The 19,190-nt window shown below is 41.6% G+C and overlaps 1 protein-coding gene across 1 annotated transcript in view; it reads right to left on the reverse strand.

Annotated features, from left to right (window-relative positions):
- The window catches only part of PITPNM3 (PITPNM family member 3), a gene marked incomplete at both ends in the record, with an annotated part of 148,888 nt that overhangs the window by 35,972 nt on the left and 93,726 nt on the right, over positions 1-19,190 (reverse strand). Inside the window, 3 exons of the mRNA XM_082008708.1 lie at positions 2,621-2,740; positions 5,611-5,800; positions 6,122-6,166. Coding sequence (XP_081864834.1) covers positions 2,621-2,740; positions 5,611-5,800; positions 6,122-6,166 — 355 coding nt within the window. The remainder of the gene's footprint in view (positions 1-2,620; positions 2,741-5,610; positions 5,801-6,121; positions 6,167-19,190) is intronic.

The raw sequence follows: 19,190 nt of genomic DNA on the forward strand, positions 1-19,190 counted from the left end.
CTTGTATACTAAAGAGACAGAGCCAATTCAGCACTTACAATAGCCAGATCAAGGAGTGAGACATAGTTCCTAAAAATATACTAAACCACTTAAAAAGCCATTAGGCAACACATTAGAAGAAGGTTGAGGTGATCAGTATAGAGACTATTCACTGCATTTTAAACAGTTAGAAAGCTGTTCTCCATTGCTAAAAGCTCTCTCAACCCCCCCACATGCCACAATTAAAATCTTATCTGCAGTAAAATGGTATAAATACTGGGATTTGAATCAGTTACCCACAAATGGCTTTCATTTATCCTTGATCCATGTGAAGCAAATCATCAATTTTCTCCATTCATCCTAATGAAGACTCATCTACTTCTAAATTATAAGTATTTTCGCTGTTGCAACAAAAAAGAACCATCTTCCTCTTCTAAGTTGGGACAGTGTTGCCAACCAAGTACACTGACTGCTAATGTAAGACTTCGGTTTTCCGCTTCTGATGATGGACCCAAGTTCACTTCATCCTTCTCTCCTTTAATAACCCAAGGAGTGAGATGATGACAATGATGACAACACCACTGGCTTCCTTTGTTAAGTATTTTAACATATACAAATGTTACTGATTTTTAAAGAGTGAGAGTTACTAGTCTGGTCTGAGCAGAGTCACATTTGCTCTACTGCAGATTCTTTTACTGAACATGCAGGTAAATTTTCAAACACCGCCCTGTACAAGCATGTACATGCAACAATCATCATGATCTCAGTAATCATTCACATTTCTCTCTATACTAACTATTATGGATAATCCTGACTTGATTATTTAGTGTATATTGGAAACTAAAATACAGAAAACAGACTACAACACACAAACCAACCATTCTAATTCCTTATTTACATCACCTCATTAAATTAACAGGCCCCGTCTCTCTAAAAGGAAGTTTCTAGTGCCTAAAACTGTGCATTATTCAGAGAATGTAATGGTCACTGCATCACCAATCTAGCTTATTATTATAGACTACTTTGAAATAAACAGAGTAAGAAGGAAACTATATAAACCTATTTTACTCTGTTTTCATGGTTTATAACCAGAACATAAAATGCAATGGTTACGAGTACCTCAGTCTCATCCTTATTTCCAACTAGTTTAATTTCACAAATGCCCTTGTGAAATGATAAAGGAAAAAACTCCTTTATAGTTCTCCATCTCAAACTCTTCCAATGAGATCCATTTCCTCTGGAGACACCAAGGAAGGGAGGAAAAAACCCAAAAAAACAACCAGTAAAAAAAAAAAGTCTTCCTGAATGTGTTTCATGGGAGCAAGCTGAAAACAACAGACAGAAAGACAAGATAAGGAAGGAGTAGAATACTTAGTCCTTCTGAACACGCAGAGATGAAGACGGGAAGCGAAAAGGGAAAAGATGGAGAGACGAATGCGAAAAGCTCTGTGGTATCAGGAAAGAGAAGAATACAGGAAAGCTGAAACCCTAAGAGCAGGGAAGCCACAAGAACCTGTACTCCCTAAAACCTGTTCCCCACTCCCAGATTCATCAGCAGCCTTTGCACAATCAACCCCACTGTAGTAATGGAATCCAGGGGGACCATTTCTCCATTTACTTTGCTTGCACTGCACTGTCCTCAGTGCTAGTACTATCAAAGGCTGGCTGCCCAGAATCCAGAGCTATGTTATTAATGGGGAGTAATTCTCCTTCCTGGAAACATTTCGAGGATGTCTTTTTGCTTGAGAGTATTCCCGTCACACAGAGCTTTCAACTGAACCAAGCAGGTTGGTGTCACTTAGCCCATTTTTGAGGGGAGAGGTAAGTAAAGAGTCAAGAGATGAAACCATTTGGCCAGGGTCACAAACCATCAAAGAACAGAGAATGGAATGGGCATCTCACTCAGTGTCAACTCTAATACACAACACCCCCTCCTCTCCATATCCACTGGAGTCTGAAGTACATAAGATTAGTTGAACTTCAGTTTTCTTTCGTAACTGTTGAATATAATAATGAAGCTTACATGCTAGCATTACTTTAAAAAATTGTGCTTTTACTATCATAAAATCTCTCCTGGATCACACTTAGAATTAATCCTCCGTTCCCTCCAAATGCAGCACTCATATAGACACTGTTATGCTCAGCGGTGCATTCACAGATCCTCAGGTGACTCGCATTCCTTATCAAGAAGAAGGCATTCTTTCACCAGTCACTAAAACTTATTCATGAACACATCTTAATGCTAGACTATCCCCAGGCAGTAGCATAAAGAACTCCAGGCCCTATATGAACAAATAAAAAAATTATAAAAGAAAGATGAAAGATTCTGGCAACAACAAAAGCCTACCAGAGATTACAGAGAGAGGACATGTTTGCACCTACAGTTAGAGATACAATAAAGGGCACTTGGTAACCCTACTTTAAAGATTTACAGACAAAGCCTTCACTAGTGATTTCTGTATATCACAAAACTGGAGCTGCAGATTTAATTTTCAGACAGCAATTTTTTGATGTATGAGCAAAATCCCATGCTATCATGGCAATTTACCAAATACTTAAACTTTCTCTGGTTTTTATGGATCTGATTTTGTCCAGGGAATGAATCTATAGGGTTTCAGCTGTGTGGATTTTTCCTCTTCACCTGGATCCTGCTGATGCTTCCTCTCCTGCTACTGTTCCGACTCTCGTCAGCTGTATTGGAATTATAGCAGATGGCATCAAAGCCCAAAATTCCTCCAATGCAGTCACCAATGAGACACACCTGAAGAAAGAAAAAGATTTTTGGGGGAGATATAGCAAGGGTTCTAAAAAAACCAAAAAGCATCACAGCACTGCTAGGGAGTTGCTGTCTTACTTTACACCTTTGTTTCTGTTTTTTTTACATCTTGGTTCCTACAGCAGCTGAAAATGTGTAGCCACATTCCCCCCCTTCCTTTTATGTCCAGACATACACCCTATGCAAAGAATATCTGTCCCAGGGATTATTTTGACCAGCTGGGAGTTCTGCCAAATGGGCTAGAATTCTTCCAGCTGCTTGCAGCCAGGTTCCAGCTTTAAAAGTCCAGATCGCCAAACAACCGATCTCACAAAGATTTCACGTCACTTAACATACCCTTCAGTCATACAGGGAAGAGGATCTCAACAGATTAAAAAGAGATTGGTACTCTCCTGTCAAGATGAGGGAATGGAACTTTTAAATTAGATATTAAGCAGAGAGATTCACTCTTGCTTCACATTTAATATAAACATACAAGCTACCTTCAAAGTATGGACCTGGGAATTAAAATACATAGAGTACTAAAATTGGGGATTTAATAGTTGGAGTAATTTAATGGCACACTAGAATCTACCTCACAAGCCAACTCCACTGAACATCTCCCCATCCCATAGGATATGATTCTTTCTCCCTGTTCCCCCCTGGCCTGTGTCTGAGGATGAGTAATAGTTATATTAGCTTTCTCCTTGATAACAACCCCACGGTTCCACAGGTCCCAGCAACCCTTTCTCTCCAATTCTCAAACTCACGAAAACATCTACTCTGTTGTTCTCAACTCCAATTAGTTTAACAGAAGACATTACCTCTCCTTACAAACCTTAACTTGCTTCTAGCCTTAATTCAGCTTGGCTACAACACTAAACTACAAGTTTTGGATAACAGGATGTTGTGCATGATTTCTTCAAAGTGAAGCATTTTGGTTAAGATGCAGGTAGGGAAAACCCTCAAACTTCTCTTAGTGCACCTCCACATACCACACTGTCTTAATTGAGTACATTTCTTGGCATAAAAACATTTTAAAAAATAAAATAAAATATCAAAATACATTAAGGTAAAATCTATCCTAAGACATTCTGGTTCCAAAGTTGCATACAATTGAACAGCAGGCTGATTTACTCTCTGATTTTCAAATTCCTACACCACACAATGAAGGCCACAAAGAACTGAAAATTACATGATACAGGTAACCTTAATAAAATTAACAGGACGTTTTGTGGGGGATTAATAGTATCTTCTCCAATTTACCGTTCCATTTCTAATCCTCATTATTATTGGCATTAAGGTAATTGAGTTAACTTGTTTCAGATACTGTATAAAACCAAAAAGGCCATCTCTGATCTAATGAACTTGCAATATAAATGGACAGAAGAGACCAAAATATGACAGTAAAGATACACACAGAGTGGGGTCAGGTTATATGGCAGGTATTTTAGAAATACAGGACTTATTCAGAGGTAGAGTTCAGATTTCTATCTAAGGACCAAAGCAAAGCACTGTGGACAGCACAAACAAGTCACTTCCATTCTAACAATGCTGGTAATCGTCAATGGTGAAAATTCTGTGGAGCATACTTACTGCATGGAGGTCATGCAGACTTTTTCACCTGAAATGTTTTTTTATATATATATATATATATATATACACACACACATATATACGTAGTTTGTAAAACACACCAAGACAGCTTCTTTGTAGCTTTGTTAAAGAAAAAAAATCTGCAACACTCAATTTCTATTGAGAGAATAGTTTTCACAATTATTTCTGTAACTGGTATAATTCTTCTTTATATAATCTCACCTTTCATTATGTTCTGTCACTGCAGCTGGGCTTTTTTATGCTTCAAGCAAGAATAGTTTACTATGGATATTAAAAGTGGCTTCAAACGAAATTTTAGTCTAAAAACACCGATATGCCACAGCATAATCTTATTATTGCTATGGAAAAGAATCTGCTTGTATAATAAGAAACATGCTTTCCTTCAAAGGTTACACTGTACTCCATATTAAATGTCTTATTTTTTTCTTTTTCTGAAGTCTGAAGGTCACTGTACTTTAAGGAAGTGCATGTTTCTGGCTATGTGGAGGACCCCATCGCAAAGTAATTTCACTAACTCACACTGGGTAGCAGTACCATATTTATTCTATGTGAAGCAGGAAAGTACTGTTTTTTGTAGTCTAAAGATGGAGAAGCAGGAACAATTAACTGTAGCACATCAGCTGAAGAAGTCTGCAGGTGACTTCACTAGGGAGTGTCACACCGGAAAAGTTACATGACTTCGGTGAAGTTACACAGGAAATCTACAACCCTGATGGCAGCTGAGTATTTGTCCTCTAAGTTTCTTTACTGTCACTTGTTTTGTTACTACTGCGATGGAGGCAAAAAAGAAATTGCAATAGTTAAATGTTGGATTTCTTATGCTTTTAGTCAGAGTTGTCTCAACTTTTCTATCACCTATAGCAGGTGTGTGAGGAACTCAGTAACATAGATTATCATTTGTCTCGGGCTGGCATGCTTGTTCACTGCTTAGCATTACCCATTTACCGCACAAGGTACTTGTTACTAGAGTTTACAGCAATACTTAGTAAGAGCTTAGGGGCCAAAATGCTTGTGGGAGAAGGTATAGTATCTTCTACCAATTGAGTAAGTCCAGGTTACTGCACAGGATTCCAGAAGTGTCTTTCTTATGCTGGGCACTGAGAAGGCATTTTGCATAGGTAATCCCATGCTAACATTCATTCATCATATTTGCAGTATTGTCCCACACTCATAACTCAAAACCTTCAACACAATGGCTTAAAAAGAAACAGCCTTGCTCTGAAGGAATTTTACTTTGATGTAAGAGAAAATAGTCCTACCTGTCCATTAAAACCAGCCCCATCTGTAGATTTGAGAAATTCATTGTAAACTTGATTGGCTCTACTGATCACCATGGCAACTGCATCCTGGTACTGAGGGGATGAAACAGCCAGCAAGGGCAAGGCAGCCAGTGGGATGTGGTCTTCACTGCTGCTGAGACAGCTCTCATCATAGCTGTAGGGATTTAGGCTAGAGAAGACACGCTATCATCAGGAAAAATGCAAGACGCAGCACACAGCATTAGAGATGAACAGTTACTTACTAACAGGAACAGGTTGGGCTATTGCAGTTCACAATGAGAGAATACTGGAAGGATCATTTTCTTACAGAATTCAACTGCTTAAAAAAATCTAGGAGTTACTGCTTTATGTGAATGAGATCATGCTAGAAGGCATTTCTGTAGTTAAACATACTCGATGCAATTTTTCCCACATACAAATAGACATAATTCAGAACAGCAAAGAGATTATTCCATTTCATCTTTTTTTCTCCCCCCATATAACAACTTACTATATCAAAGAACAGGATCCAATCAGCACAATGGAATATTGTTTCCTGGAACACAAGTGTGACAGATGTCTTGTTCAAAAGCATATGAAAACATTTTTCCCAGCATCCCATTCTTTCAAAAAGATGGAACAAAGCTGCACATATTATGAAATCATATGTAAATGTTTGCATAGTAATATTTTACAAAAAGGAGGTGACTCGACTGAAAACACAAGCTTAAATTTGATAGGATGTCAGCTTTATTTTAGCTTGCTTGTGCACCCTGCAAGTTTCTCAGTAAATCTGCCAGTCATGTCTTGACTGATTTTTATTGATCAGTGGGGAAAACAATTCAGAGAGTCAAAGATGCAAGGCACATTAGTGTGTGCCAGATTCTTTTACCATAAGTTGACTGCCCTTTAGAGGTTAAAGGAAAGTCAGAAGTATTTTGCATAATTCAGCTCATCCAAGGTTCATTGAAAGATGCAGGCAGGCAACTTCAACACTATTTTGTATTCACTTTTTTTTTTTCTTCCCCCCCCCCCCCCCCAGGAACTTGGTGGGCTATCACAATATTAAAAAGCAAGCTGCCTGAAATGGAATTAGTCTATGTCTTTGCTAAAACTTGCATCCTTGAGACTACTACCAGGATAATGGAAGAAGAACAGAAGACTTGCAATGCATAAGCATGGAACCTGATCTGTGTTCACGTCCTGAGCCTCACTGGATATTTCCACACTTGCCTCTTGCTGAGGCCTCCAATGATTTGGTATTTATCATCCAAAGTAGTATAACAGTTTCTATGTCCTGGAGCTCAGCTGGTCTGCCAAGCTCTGTCAACTTACCAATTAACACAGCTTCATTTTACCAGCTGATTAGATCACCCAAATGCACAGCAGATATACAGTTATGAATACTAGCTCTCAAAAATGGAAAATGAACCTTAAAAACCTACATAAAAAGGCCTTATTTAGTATAACAATTGGCAGGTAACACCTTAGAAAGGGAAAGGGAGAAACACAGGAGGACAAAAAACTATGAAGTGAGTATTTGAAATGGAAAAAAATACCTGCATATGTTTTCATAATGAAAGTAAAATGCAAACAATATTAACAAGAGAACTACACAAAACAGAGTCAATGGAAAAAATAAATAGCTGTTTTGGGTTTTTTTTGTGGCTAAAGGAATATAGAACAAACTGAAATTGAGCAATTATTGTCTAGACAATTAATCACACTTGACTGGCTTAGAAATGAGGGTTTGGGGGTTTTTAATTCCAATTTATTTTATTGTAAAGGTTGCAGCCACAGACACATCCAGTGTTATCACAGACACAGCACAAAGGGAAGAAAGATCCAGACCACTGAAAGAGCTTATGGGAGAGATGAAGTTGTTTATCATAGCACTAAATATTAGTGCTGAAGCTGAGACAAACAGGTAAAATATCAGCACTGGAGCTGAAAGGAGCACAAGTCTTGTTATCCTGATGCATTGGCAGGACACTGCAGGAGGTCCTTCCGAAGCACCTGCCTGGAAACACCCCACTGTCACAAGGGCTGGAGGTGGAGAGGGAAACCAGAAGGAACCTAACACCTCCCTGATAAAAGGCAGCGAATGACTAGGCTGCAGGACAGAGCTTGTATTCCACGGTGGGCAAGAGTGGACCTGGCTCCCAGGGGAGAAGTGATTGATGGCACAGTGGCATCTGCCAGCAGGGATAACCCAGACTGCACCATGGAGATGGGGGGTGAGGAGTTGAGGGAGGAGGAAAGGAGGAACAAGGGAATAAAAGCTTATTTTGAATGCAGAAAGCACCTGGCTAGGTGCAAATGAAAACAAAACACTCGTCCCTCCTCAAAACTTCCTCAGGTCAACAGTCCCTGACCATGGCAGAGGTGAGAGGAAAAAGCAGAAGGGGAAATTACCCATATGGTTACACTTGTTTGGATAACCATCACACAGCAGTTTTTTGACATTTATGGTTTGGCTATCTGCACTCCATGCAGACAGTTCTAGGGACTTCCTATTGCTGTTTCTGCAGAATATGCATTTACTTTCTCCTTTTTCAGAATAAAACAAAAACGAGGAATAGAAAATACTCAGATCATAATGACTGGACTTCTCCATACACTTTCTAATTAAATTATAACAGTATTTTAAAAAATTGATTAGGAAAATGCAACACCAAGCTCTTGCATCGAAGGACCCACCACTGTCCAAGGAGCATGCAAGGGGCTGAAAACTCCAAAACTCATCCACAAAAACACTTTAATCTCATTTGATTATTCATATGCTTACCTTTACTACTTAAGTGTTTGCTTCCTAAATGTAACTTTTGTTTTGGCCTTTTTTTCCTTCTCTCTCCTTTCCCCCAGCCCCACCCCCCCAATTTCCAATTACTATTCTCCAGTTTCACTAATACTGTAATTTAGGAGCTCTAGTCTGAGGTGTCAATCAATGTATGCTCATCAAATCATATGCTATAAAAAGCATAACAGTTGATCCACTATGGCATATTTTTCTCCCTGAGAAGGGAAGAGATGGCTCTCAAGTCCTCTAACTGGAACAAGAATGTGCCTTAGTTTCAACCCTTATCTGACCTTAGCAACAAAGACTGAGATAAGTGTCATAGGAGATAGGTCATTATAAATTTACACAGGTTGCATATACAGTGTCGTTCTGATTTATATGAGAGATACAGGAAACTGAAAGTGATGGGAGTAGATGGGAGCAGACCAGATTAAACAATCTGAAACATTTACTGGATGGAGTGATTTTGCCCTGAAAGATCCCTTTCCTTTAAGCCACTATTTGCAAGGCAGGGAGAACTGCATAGGTGCGTTCAGATGGTAAGTCCCAGTGGAACCGCTCTGAACCCAGGCACTCAGCACACAGACACAGCATAATTCAAAACCTATGCCAAGGTAAACAGAGGGCTGTACTGCCTTGGCATGCACTATGCCTGCACATTCAGAAAATGGCGAATACATTCACAGAATCACAGAATCACAGAATCACTAGGTTGGAAAAGACCTTTAAGATCATCAAGTCCAACCATTAATCCAGCTCCACCATGTCCCCTAAACCATGTCCTGAAGCGCCACATCCACACGTTTTTTGAACACTTCCAGAGATGACGACTCCACCACCTCCCTGGGCAGCCTGTTCCAATGCCTGACCACCCTCTCAGTGAAGAAATTTTTCCTAATATCCAATCTAAACCTCCCCTGGCGCAACTTGAGGCCATTTCCTCTTGTCCTATCACTAGTTACTTGGGAGAAGAGACCAACACCCTCGTCGCCACAACCCCCTTTCGGGTAGAGAGCGATAAGGTCTCCCCTCAGCCTCCTCTTCACCAAACAAGAAATACCGTGCTGCTGATTAGTCACTCATCTGGCTCACCCTCGATGAAATATTACAGTAATTAAAAGCACAATTCCTCCCCCACAGTTTGCTCAATGGAATGTTTACCACAAGTCTGTGTTCCACAACTGCATCCTGGAGTTCTGGCTGTGAAAGCTGCTGGCATGAAGCTGCAGAAATGCGAGAGCAGGCAATGATCTCTCCTTTTATCAGCCCCAAATGTGTACATCACAAGCAGCTCCACACAAGAATATACCAAGGCAATACCAATCTTATGTCTGTGCTGGGAATGATACAGGACATTCAAACACCCAGCTTGGCTATTTTCAGTGTGGCTGAACACCATGTGCTGCAACAAGAGGGAATCAAAAAACAGAGAAAGAAAGTGGAAGCTGTGTTCATTCGGGCTGCCAGCACACACTCCTGCTTCCACTCTACCAGCTCTCTTTCCATGTAGTCCAGACCTGGACACACTGCGTTATGGGATATCTAAGAGACACGACTGACCCCTGTGTTAATCAATGGCCCAAAAGGGCAAGGATGATCTCCCAAACACTCTTTGATGTTTCACCTCCTCTTCTACTATCAGTCCTTTTGCTTTACAGGGCAGCGACTGGGACATACACAGACTTCTCCTTTCCGGGTTGTTTCAGTGTATTCCCCCTTGATGCAAATAGTCAGGCACATCTTCCACCAGTTTGAACTGCACCCTGCCACCTCTTCTTCCTAGATGCCTGTCACAGCTTTAAGTCCAGCTAATATTTCAGAACTTTAATGTATTCCCCATCTCTCCTCTCTAACTCTGCCATGTGGACAGCAGGCATCACCATTCTCACATCTTATGGTCCAAAACGTGGTGGTAGAGCTCCTCAACTCTTCTGCAGGGTTTTCTGCTCTACATGAGGTCCAAATGTAACCTTGGGCACTATACTGCAACAAAGAGACTATAAAAGCAACCGACCATCAGTTAGGGGAAGCCCCAGACAAGACCAAGAAACCAAGAGAAGTTTCTCTTTGCTTAGAAAAGAAGAAATCAGGCAAATCTGATTCTCTCCTCCCCATCACTACAGACCTCCCTAGTTATTCCTGATTTATACTTGTAGAACTGTTGAAAAAGGCCCAAGAGCATGGGGTTTTTTCTCCTTTCTCTATCATGTCATTTAAAATATTTGTGTCAAGCAAAATATCACTGAAGAAAGAAATGTTACCTGAAAAGGTTCTCTCATTTAATGTCTGAATTTCAAGGCTGAAAAAGTGAGAGAGGAAGAGCAGCTACTGAAGCTGATACATCCAATGGAAGATTCCATTTGTTATTTCTGAATTCATTTCACTAGAGCCACAAGGACAAATAACATCAACAAAAAGACTTAATCCCTTCCCCTACTGAATATTCTATATCTGCTCAGCTATTCTCTAGAATACTGCTTAGGCTACTACCAGAACTAGAGCGCAATCAGAACTACACCACCAGCATTGACAGAATATAACCGATTATCATTACGACTGTGTGGAAGCCAATCACATAGCACTCAGTGGAAAGTTTGCTCACCACCTGCTAAAACTTTCATTCATTTAGTGTGCAAGTAAATGCCACACAGAAAAGTTGTTTCAGTGGGGGGGGGGAAGTAAAATTGAGATGGTTACACTATTGCTCCTATGGTCCTCGTTTCTGCACAAACCTTTTGAGGCTACCCAGTCATTTAGCAGGCTTGGAATGGACATGTAACATCTCCTCAATCATATAGGCTAAGATCAGCCTTTGTTCCTTAGTGTTAATAATCCAACAAAGAAACACCCAGATCACTCTCCTTCCCTCAAATATCATCTCCTCTCATGCTTAACAAGGTACCACTTGTCAGAATAACATCTCAGCATAGCTGTTTCCTTTCCAGCTTCCAGGGAACATGCCTTAACCATGATACTCTCTTACATCCTACATCCCTTAAGCTTTTCTCATATATCCTAGGCTACAGGCACAATCCAGACAGCAGAAAACTTCCTGTTTCTTTCTCAGGCTTTATGTTAGGCCTTTGATTAATGACAGAAAAATTCCTCCTTATATAATTTTGTCCTTGTTTCTGTAAGTGAGGCACCAACAGACTGATTTTCTTATTTATGGTCAACCACAAAATTTGTTACAGACCCAGGAATAATATCCATATCTCCTGATCCCCAAGTGGACACTATATAACTAGTCATATTTCCTCTCCCAAAGGAGTTGCCACATGTTGTTTTTCACATCTCGCAGCACTGGCAAAAAGAGTGCATATCTGCAATTGTTACTGCCATACACACAACAATTGTTAAAAGTAATAGTGGCAATAGTTTTGCAAGGTGATGATACCTTTCATATGAGCATGCACACAAGAACTTCAAAACGTTTCACTGTTGATGCACAGTTAACAGTTCAGAGCTCTGTTCTTGCTTTGAGTGCAGAAGTGGTTGAGTCACTATCCCTGGAGGTATTTAAAAGACGTGTAGATGTGGCACTTAGATGTTGGGATCACCCTGCATGGCTCGACCTTAAGGAGAAGGAGCTGTGGCGTTGATCTGCATGGCTCGACCTTAAGGAGAAGGAGCTGTGGCACTGAGAAGCTGGTAAACAGCTGGATATCTGCACGGCTCGGCCTTGAGGAGAAGGAGCTGTGATAAACAACTAAGAAGCAGCGAGGAAAACAGGAACACCTGCAAGCAACAATCCTGACTGTGTGAGGGGCGCGTGGACAGCGCGTGATATTTTGTATATAGCCAATTGCAATAGTGTGTGTAACAAGTTGTAACCAATCATGAGTGTGTGCGCAGTGACTAAGCGAAAATTATGATATATATTGGAGTCAGACAAGACAATAAACGGCTTCGGAATATAACTCTCATAGAGTTGTGAAGTCCATCCTTCTCCCGCAACTGGTGACCCCGACGTGATACGATCTCTGGGATCTCATCGTTGAACACCGGTCGAGCGCAGAGGACGCCGCAGGAGAAGCCCGGTTGGAAGAATTGCAGTCAGGGGGACTGACGCAAGGAAAAAGAAAAAGGAATACGTTGCAACGGAGAAGCACCCAGCGAGGTGAGGTGAGCAACCGGGGCGGCATGGGGCAGAACACATCGCGTGAAGAAGGGGCGATAGTCAGACTCCTGCTGCATATGCTCTCTAAGAGAGGACTGAAATATGATGAATATACACTTAGAAGGCTTCTAATTTGGAGCCGAAAGAAAGGGTATGCCCCCGATCCGTCTGTGGCGTTTAGGGCAGAGACGTGGGAGGAGATAGGAAAAATGTTATGGGAGCATATTGAGAAAACTGCTGCAGAGTTAGTGACGGCGTGGAAGTTGATATTAACCACATTAAAAGCCTTAAAGGCAGAGAGAAAAGCTGCAGCTGATGTGGAGGAGGCTGTTAAACTGCTTTCAACCAATCCCTTCTTAACCGAGTCAGAGGGTCCAGGACCTTCAGCGACTCCGACTGCACCTCCCGAGGGTGAATTGGCTGCATCAGATAAGTCAGAGAAACAGGTCTACAATGATATATGTGAGAGCAAGACGGGACAAAGTTGCCCAGAACAACGTACTCAATGCTCCCCTGTGTGCTCGTGTGAAAGATTGATGGGGCGGGCTTCACCACCCCCGAAACCACCCAGACTTAACCGATCGAAAGCCGTAGTTTTGAAGCCCTCAGTCGAGCCCCTGCCACCTTTACGGCCCCCGTTGCCTGATAGCAGTGACGAAGGAGAAGAGCCTGTTGTAGAGACTATAGGGAGGCAAGAGCCTAGAATGAAAGGCGACCCTAGAGAGCGGTGGAAAGACGTTTTTTTAGGAGCGATGAAAGATGAGGAAACAGAGTTACCAATGGCATTTCCTGTTAGTGTACAGCCTCACGGGCCCAATCGCTGGGACCCATTTCACTGGGACTTGATTAAGAAAGTGCGGAAGGCAGTACAAAATTACGGCTTGCAATCACCTTTCACGCAAGCTCTATTAGATTACATATTCACGGGAATGATTCTTACACCATGGGATTGTCGGCAGATGATAGATATGTTGTTGACACCAACCCAAAGGTTATTGTGGGCAGACAGATGGTATAAACTCTGTATGCAAGAAGCCCTGAGAAACCTGGAGCGTCAAGACGGCGATCCACTCCAGAACATTACTATGGAACAAATGACAGGCCAGGGACTGTTTGTGGATGTTAGATTGCAAGCTCAGCTGCCCTTAGAAGCCTTGCAATTAGTTGGGCGACTAGCATTGAATGCGTTGCGAACAGTCCCTGAGGAGGGAAAGAGGCAACCATCTTATACTCAAATTAGACAAGGGAGAGATGAACCATATATGTCTTTTGTTGATCGTCTGAGAGACACTTTGAATAAAGTGTATACCAATGAAGAGGCAAAACTAGCAGTGTTGTTGAATTTAGCAGTAGAAAATGCCAATGTAGATTGTAAAAGAATTTTGTTAACTTTGCCAAAAGAAGCAACGTTAGTACAAATGGTAGAAGCCTGCAACAGAGTAGGCTCTGCCACACATCAGGCAGAAACACTCGCAAGTGCCTTTGCAGCAGCAATTAAGCCATTTATAAATGGAAAAGGGGAGAAAAAATGTTTTAATTGTGGAAAAACAGGCCATTTTAGAGCTCAGTGCAAGGCCATAAGGAAAGGACCTAGGCAGATTGAGACAGGTCATAAATCCTTCCAACAAGGACCCTTTCAGCAAGGAATAGGCCCAGCAGGAGCACCATGTGGTCGATGTCAAAAATTTGGTCATCAAGCCTCAGAATGTTGTTCAAAGTATCATCGGGATGGTATGAAATTGGGAAACGGGCGACCGAGCATGAAGGCACCCCACACGACGACACAAATGGGGAAGTACCACCAGGCTGCTTGGCAAGCCTCAGCGCCCAAACCAGAGGGAGCGCCGGAATGGACGTGGAAACAACAGTAGAAGTTACCTTATGGGACATGTCGGTTTATGATGTCCTGACTAACGCAAATGGACCATTAGGATATGGATTGAGTGCTTTGTTATTAGGACGATCTTCAGCAACAAAGTAGGGACTTTTTGTTCTACCTGGAGTCATTGACGAAAAAGGCCATATTGTGCCAACCACTAGTCCTTGGAACACACCTGTTTTTGTGATTCCAAAGAAAAGTGGAAAATCGAGACTATTACATGACTTGTGAGAAGTCAATAAGGTATAGTGGACATGGGAGCCTTGCAACCAGGGCTACCATCTCCCTGTATGATACTGAAGTATTGGAAGCTTTTGATCATAGATCTCAAAGATTGCTTTTTTACAATCCCTCTGCATGAAGATGATGCCAAACATTTTGCATTCTCAGTCCCAAGTACAAACAAGGCGCAACCCATGCAAAGATATCATTGGACAGTATTGCCACAAGGCATGAAAAATTCACCCACGATGTGTCAAATTTATGTAATTGGGCTTTACAGCCAATCAGAAAAAGGTGGCCCCAATATCTCATCTATCATTATATGGATGACATATTGTTGGCCGGTGATCAATTAAATCCGGAAGAAATGATCAGGGAGCTCGTTGAGCTTTTAAGACAAAGTGGGCTGCAAGTGGCGCCAGAAAAGATACAAGCTGAAGCGCCTTGGAGGTACTTGGGGTGGATGATCACTGAAACGTCGGTAACCCCCCAGAAGGTTGAATTAAGAATTCAGATTAAAACATTAAATGATGTACAAAAATTGGTAGGAGATGTTAACTGGATTTGACCTATTTGTGGGATCACAAACCAAGATATGGAGCCCTTGGTTCAGCTCTTGCGAGGGGATAGCAGGTTAAACTCTCCTCAGCAATTGACCAAGGAAGCCTGGGAAGCAGTAGCAAACATTTCTGAAAAGGTAACTCAAGCATTTAGTTCTAGGATAGACCCCTCGATAGGGATCACTTTGGCAGTAGTCAATCATGAGCGACATCCCTATGCGCTTATAATACGGTAGATAACAAAGCTGGAATCAAAAGCTGAGAATTTTAGAGTGGGTCTTTTTACCTCAGTAGCACAGAAAAACCATTACCATGAAAGTAGAGTGTTTTGCAAATTTGATTATGAAAGGGCGCAACAGAATTATTGATATGTCGGCAAAGGACCTGAAAACGATTTTAATACCATTACAACAAGAATATTTGACTTGGGCTTTGCAGCACTCGGTTCCCTTCCAAACTGCATTAGCAGAATTTGAGGGTGACATTTAGATTCATTATCCATCACACAAAATGTTTACCTTTAAAAAAAACAAAAAAACTCCCCCAAAAAACCCCAAAAAACAACCCAAACATGAAGTAGAAGAAAAATCAAAGTGTAGTCAATATCCAGTTCAAGGTGCTACAGTATTTATGGATGGTGGTGGGAAAACACGCAAGGCAGCAATAGTATGGCGAGAGCATGGTGAATGGAAAGAACGGGTACTTGTCGTGCCAGGATCAGTTCAAAAGGTAGAACTACAGGCAGTAATTGAAGCCTTTAAATTATGGTCTGAAGAACCTGTGAATATAATTACTGATTCTTTATATGTAGTTGGAGTACTCCAAAGATTGGAAGGTTCAATCCTCAGACAGGTACAGCAGGAACAGCTATATCAACAATTTAGAACGCTTTGGGTTTTATTGCAGAAAAGACGACATCCTTATTACGTTATGCATATACGCAGCCATACCAACCTTCCAGGGGAATTGGTGGAAGGAAATGCAAGAGCTGATCGGCTGACTGCCGCAGTATGGGCTGAACCTGCTCCGGACCGTTTAGGTCAAGCACAAGCCTCTCATGCCTTTTTCCATCAATCTGCCACAAAGTTTTAGCGAGACAATTTAATCTAAGTGCAGGTGACGCTAGAGCTATTATACAGACTTGTGCTGATTGTCAACAAATAGGCCCAGGAATCGCAATTACAGTTAGTCCCCGACGATTGCATTCGCTACAACCTATGGCAGATGGATGTGACACATGTTGCTGACTTTGGAAGATTTAAATATGTTCATGTTTCAATTGATTTCTATTCTGCAATAGTTTGGGCCACTGCACAAACAGGAGAAACTAGTAGATATGTACAAAAGCATTTGCGAGCTGCATTCGCAGCCCATGGTATACCCCTACAAATTAAAACCGATAATGGTCCTTGTTATGTAGCCCAGTCAACCCAAAGTTTTTTTGCTCAATGGGGAGTGACACGTTACTGGAATACCGCATTCCCCAACTGGACAAGCTATTGTTGAACGAATGAATCATTTCCTGAAGTGTTTATTGCAAAAACAAAAAGGGGGAGAGGCTACCATACCACCCCAAGAACATTTGAATAAAGCCTTATATGTCTTAAATTATTTCCGTCTAGCAGAAGGAGAAACATGTAAAAGGAATGACAGGAAGTCTGTTTGAGTTAACACAAAATGTGCAAGTAAAAGTTAAAAATTTGGAAAAGAATATGTGGGAAGGACCTTTTCAACTGCTAACCTGGGGACGAGGTTATGCTTGTGTCATTGCAGATTCTGGAACTCGTTGGGTACCCACAAAATGGGTAAAACCATGGGTGAAACAGTCACCATCGTCATCGTCGGACACATCTTGACACTATCAGGTGTCATCGCAATCTGGATGCCACCTCAGCCAAAAGAAAATGTATGGGTAAATCACACTGAAATTAGCAGTATCGTGAGAGGAACATGGAAAGCTTTTAGGGCAAACCGCTCTATAACTACAAATCCTTTGGTAAGATATAATATTGGTTTTCATAGCTTTATACAAGCACTTTTTCCATCACCAGAAGTAGCTTCTATCGCTAGGAGTAGTACAGCTAGAATTGTTTGCCTTGTAACATTCTGCTATTAATTTAAGCATAGTTGATATGTGACTGCTGGATTATGGTAAGATGCCGTGTGAACAAAGCCTACGAACCAATAGAAGGGGTGGCTGTGGCGCGTGCAGCACGTCTGGCCAGCGGGCACATGCGCCATAGGTTCCCTGTGTTGAAAGGTGACAACCGAGGCGTGTTCCGACACTCGCTGGCCACGTGTGTCGAAACTTGTTCCTTGGCAAATGTATAAATACCGGGATTTCCCGAAGAGCAAGGGGATCGGTGTATGGCAAGGCCATCGTTGCCTCCGTGGGGACGCCCACGTAAAGCTGGCACCTACCGACTGCTGGGCTGAGTTCACGGCACAGGACAATACAAGCATGTACAGATGGTCCATCTTCCTCACAGTCCTTAGGTTGCAAATGATCCGTCAGGTTTTGTTTTTAGATAAACAAAAAGGGGGAGATGTTGGGATCACCCTGCATGGCTCGACCTTAAGGAGAAGGAGCTGTGGCATTGATCTGCATGGCTCGACCTTAAGGAGAAGGAGCTGTGGCACTGAGAAGCTGGTAAACAGCTGGATATCTGCACGGCTCGGCCTTGAGGAGAAGGAGCTGTGATAAACAACTAAGAAGCAGCGAGGAAAACAGGAACACCTGCAAGCAACAATCCTGACTGTGTGAGGGGCGCGTGGACAGCGCGTGATATTTTGTATATAGCCAATTGCAATAGTGTGTGTAACAAGTTGTAACCAATCATGAGTGTGTGCGCAGTGACTAAGCGAAAATTATGATATATATTGGAGTCAGACAAGACAATAAACGGCTTCGGAATATAACTCTCATAGAGTTGTGAAGTCCATCCTTCTCCCGCACTTAGGGACATGGTTTAGTGGTGGACTTGGCAGAGTCACATTTACGGTTGGACTTGATGATCTTAAAAGGTCTTTTCCAACCTAAATGATTCTAGGATTCTATGAAATCCTAGACTAAGCAGGTCTCTGATGCAGTTGCTAACTACTCTTTCTTTGAAAGTTGCATTTAGTATTTCATAGTGACTTGTTTTTGTATCAAAATATTATCACAGCTTTTTACACAACAATAATTTTCAAATGCAGAAGTGAGTACCAGGAATCTCAGAAAGCTACTAGACTTAATGCCAATGTGATCTGATGAACTATGTCTTTAAGCCAGACACTGAGAGACATGTACTAAAACATTTTTGTAAGAATTACCTTAATCCCCACCAAAACAACCTCCCCCCAAAAATCCCAATGCCTCAAAAACTCTCCCCAAATCCCATACCCACCAAACTATTTTTTTACAGTTAATAAGCAACTTCCTAAAATGAAATCATTATCTCTGCTTCATATAGCAACTAGTGTTTCCTAGCAGAACCTGGTGTCAGACATGACCTGACAGCTAGAAACGTAAATGTAACTGTCAGGTAGCATAACCATACTATAGCTCAGTGTCGTTTAGGTTTGCAGGGTTATGCTAGTTGAGAAGTTTACTAATTTTATCAATGACAAGATGTCTGAGGCATTCTTACCTCATGCTCTTCGTTAATGAAGAGCTGATCCAGTATCTACAGTAATGCACAGTATTCTCTTCCAGTTGCTCTCTAGAAGCCCTGTGAACTGGGGTCTATCTACCTTTATGGAAGTGAGTTACCAAATTGCTTAAAGCAAACCACTCATATCTCATGTTAGTAAGGGTAACCTCGTGAGTGCCATCTCCACTTACATCAGTTAGCAAATGGATCTGCTCAGACCAGAAATTCCATCAAAACTAATGGACACCTCTCTCTACGCATGCAACCAAACCCTAGCTGTACTGTGAACTGAAGCCTTCGTTAGCCAATAGCACTGTTTCCTAGAGATGCATCCTTTGACACCCATTCAAGACACTTCTGTATA

This window comes from Phaethon aethereus (genome assembly GCF_964289735.1).
Source record: "Phaethon aethereus genome assembly, chromosome: 19".
Lineage (NCBI taxonomy): Eukaryota > Metazoa > Chordata > Aves > Phaethontiformes > Phaethontidae > Phaethon > Phaethon aethereus.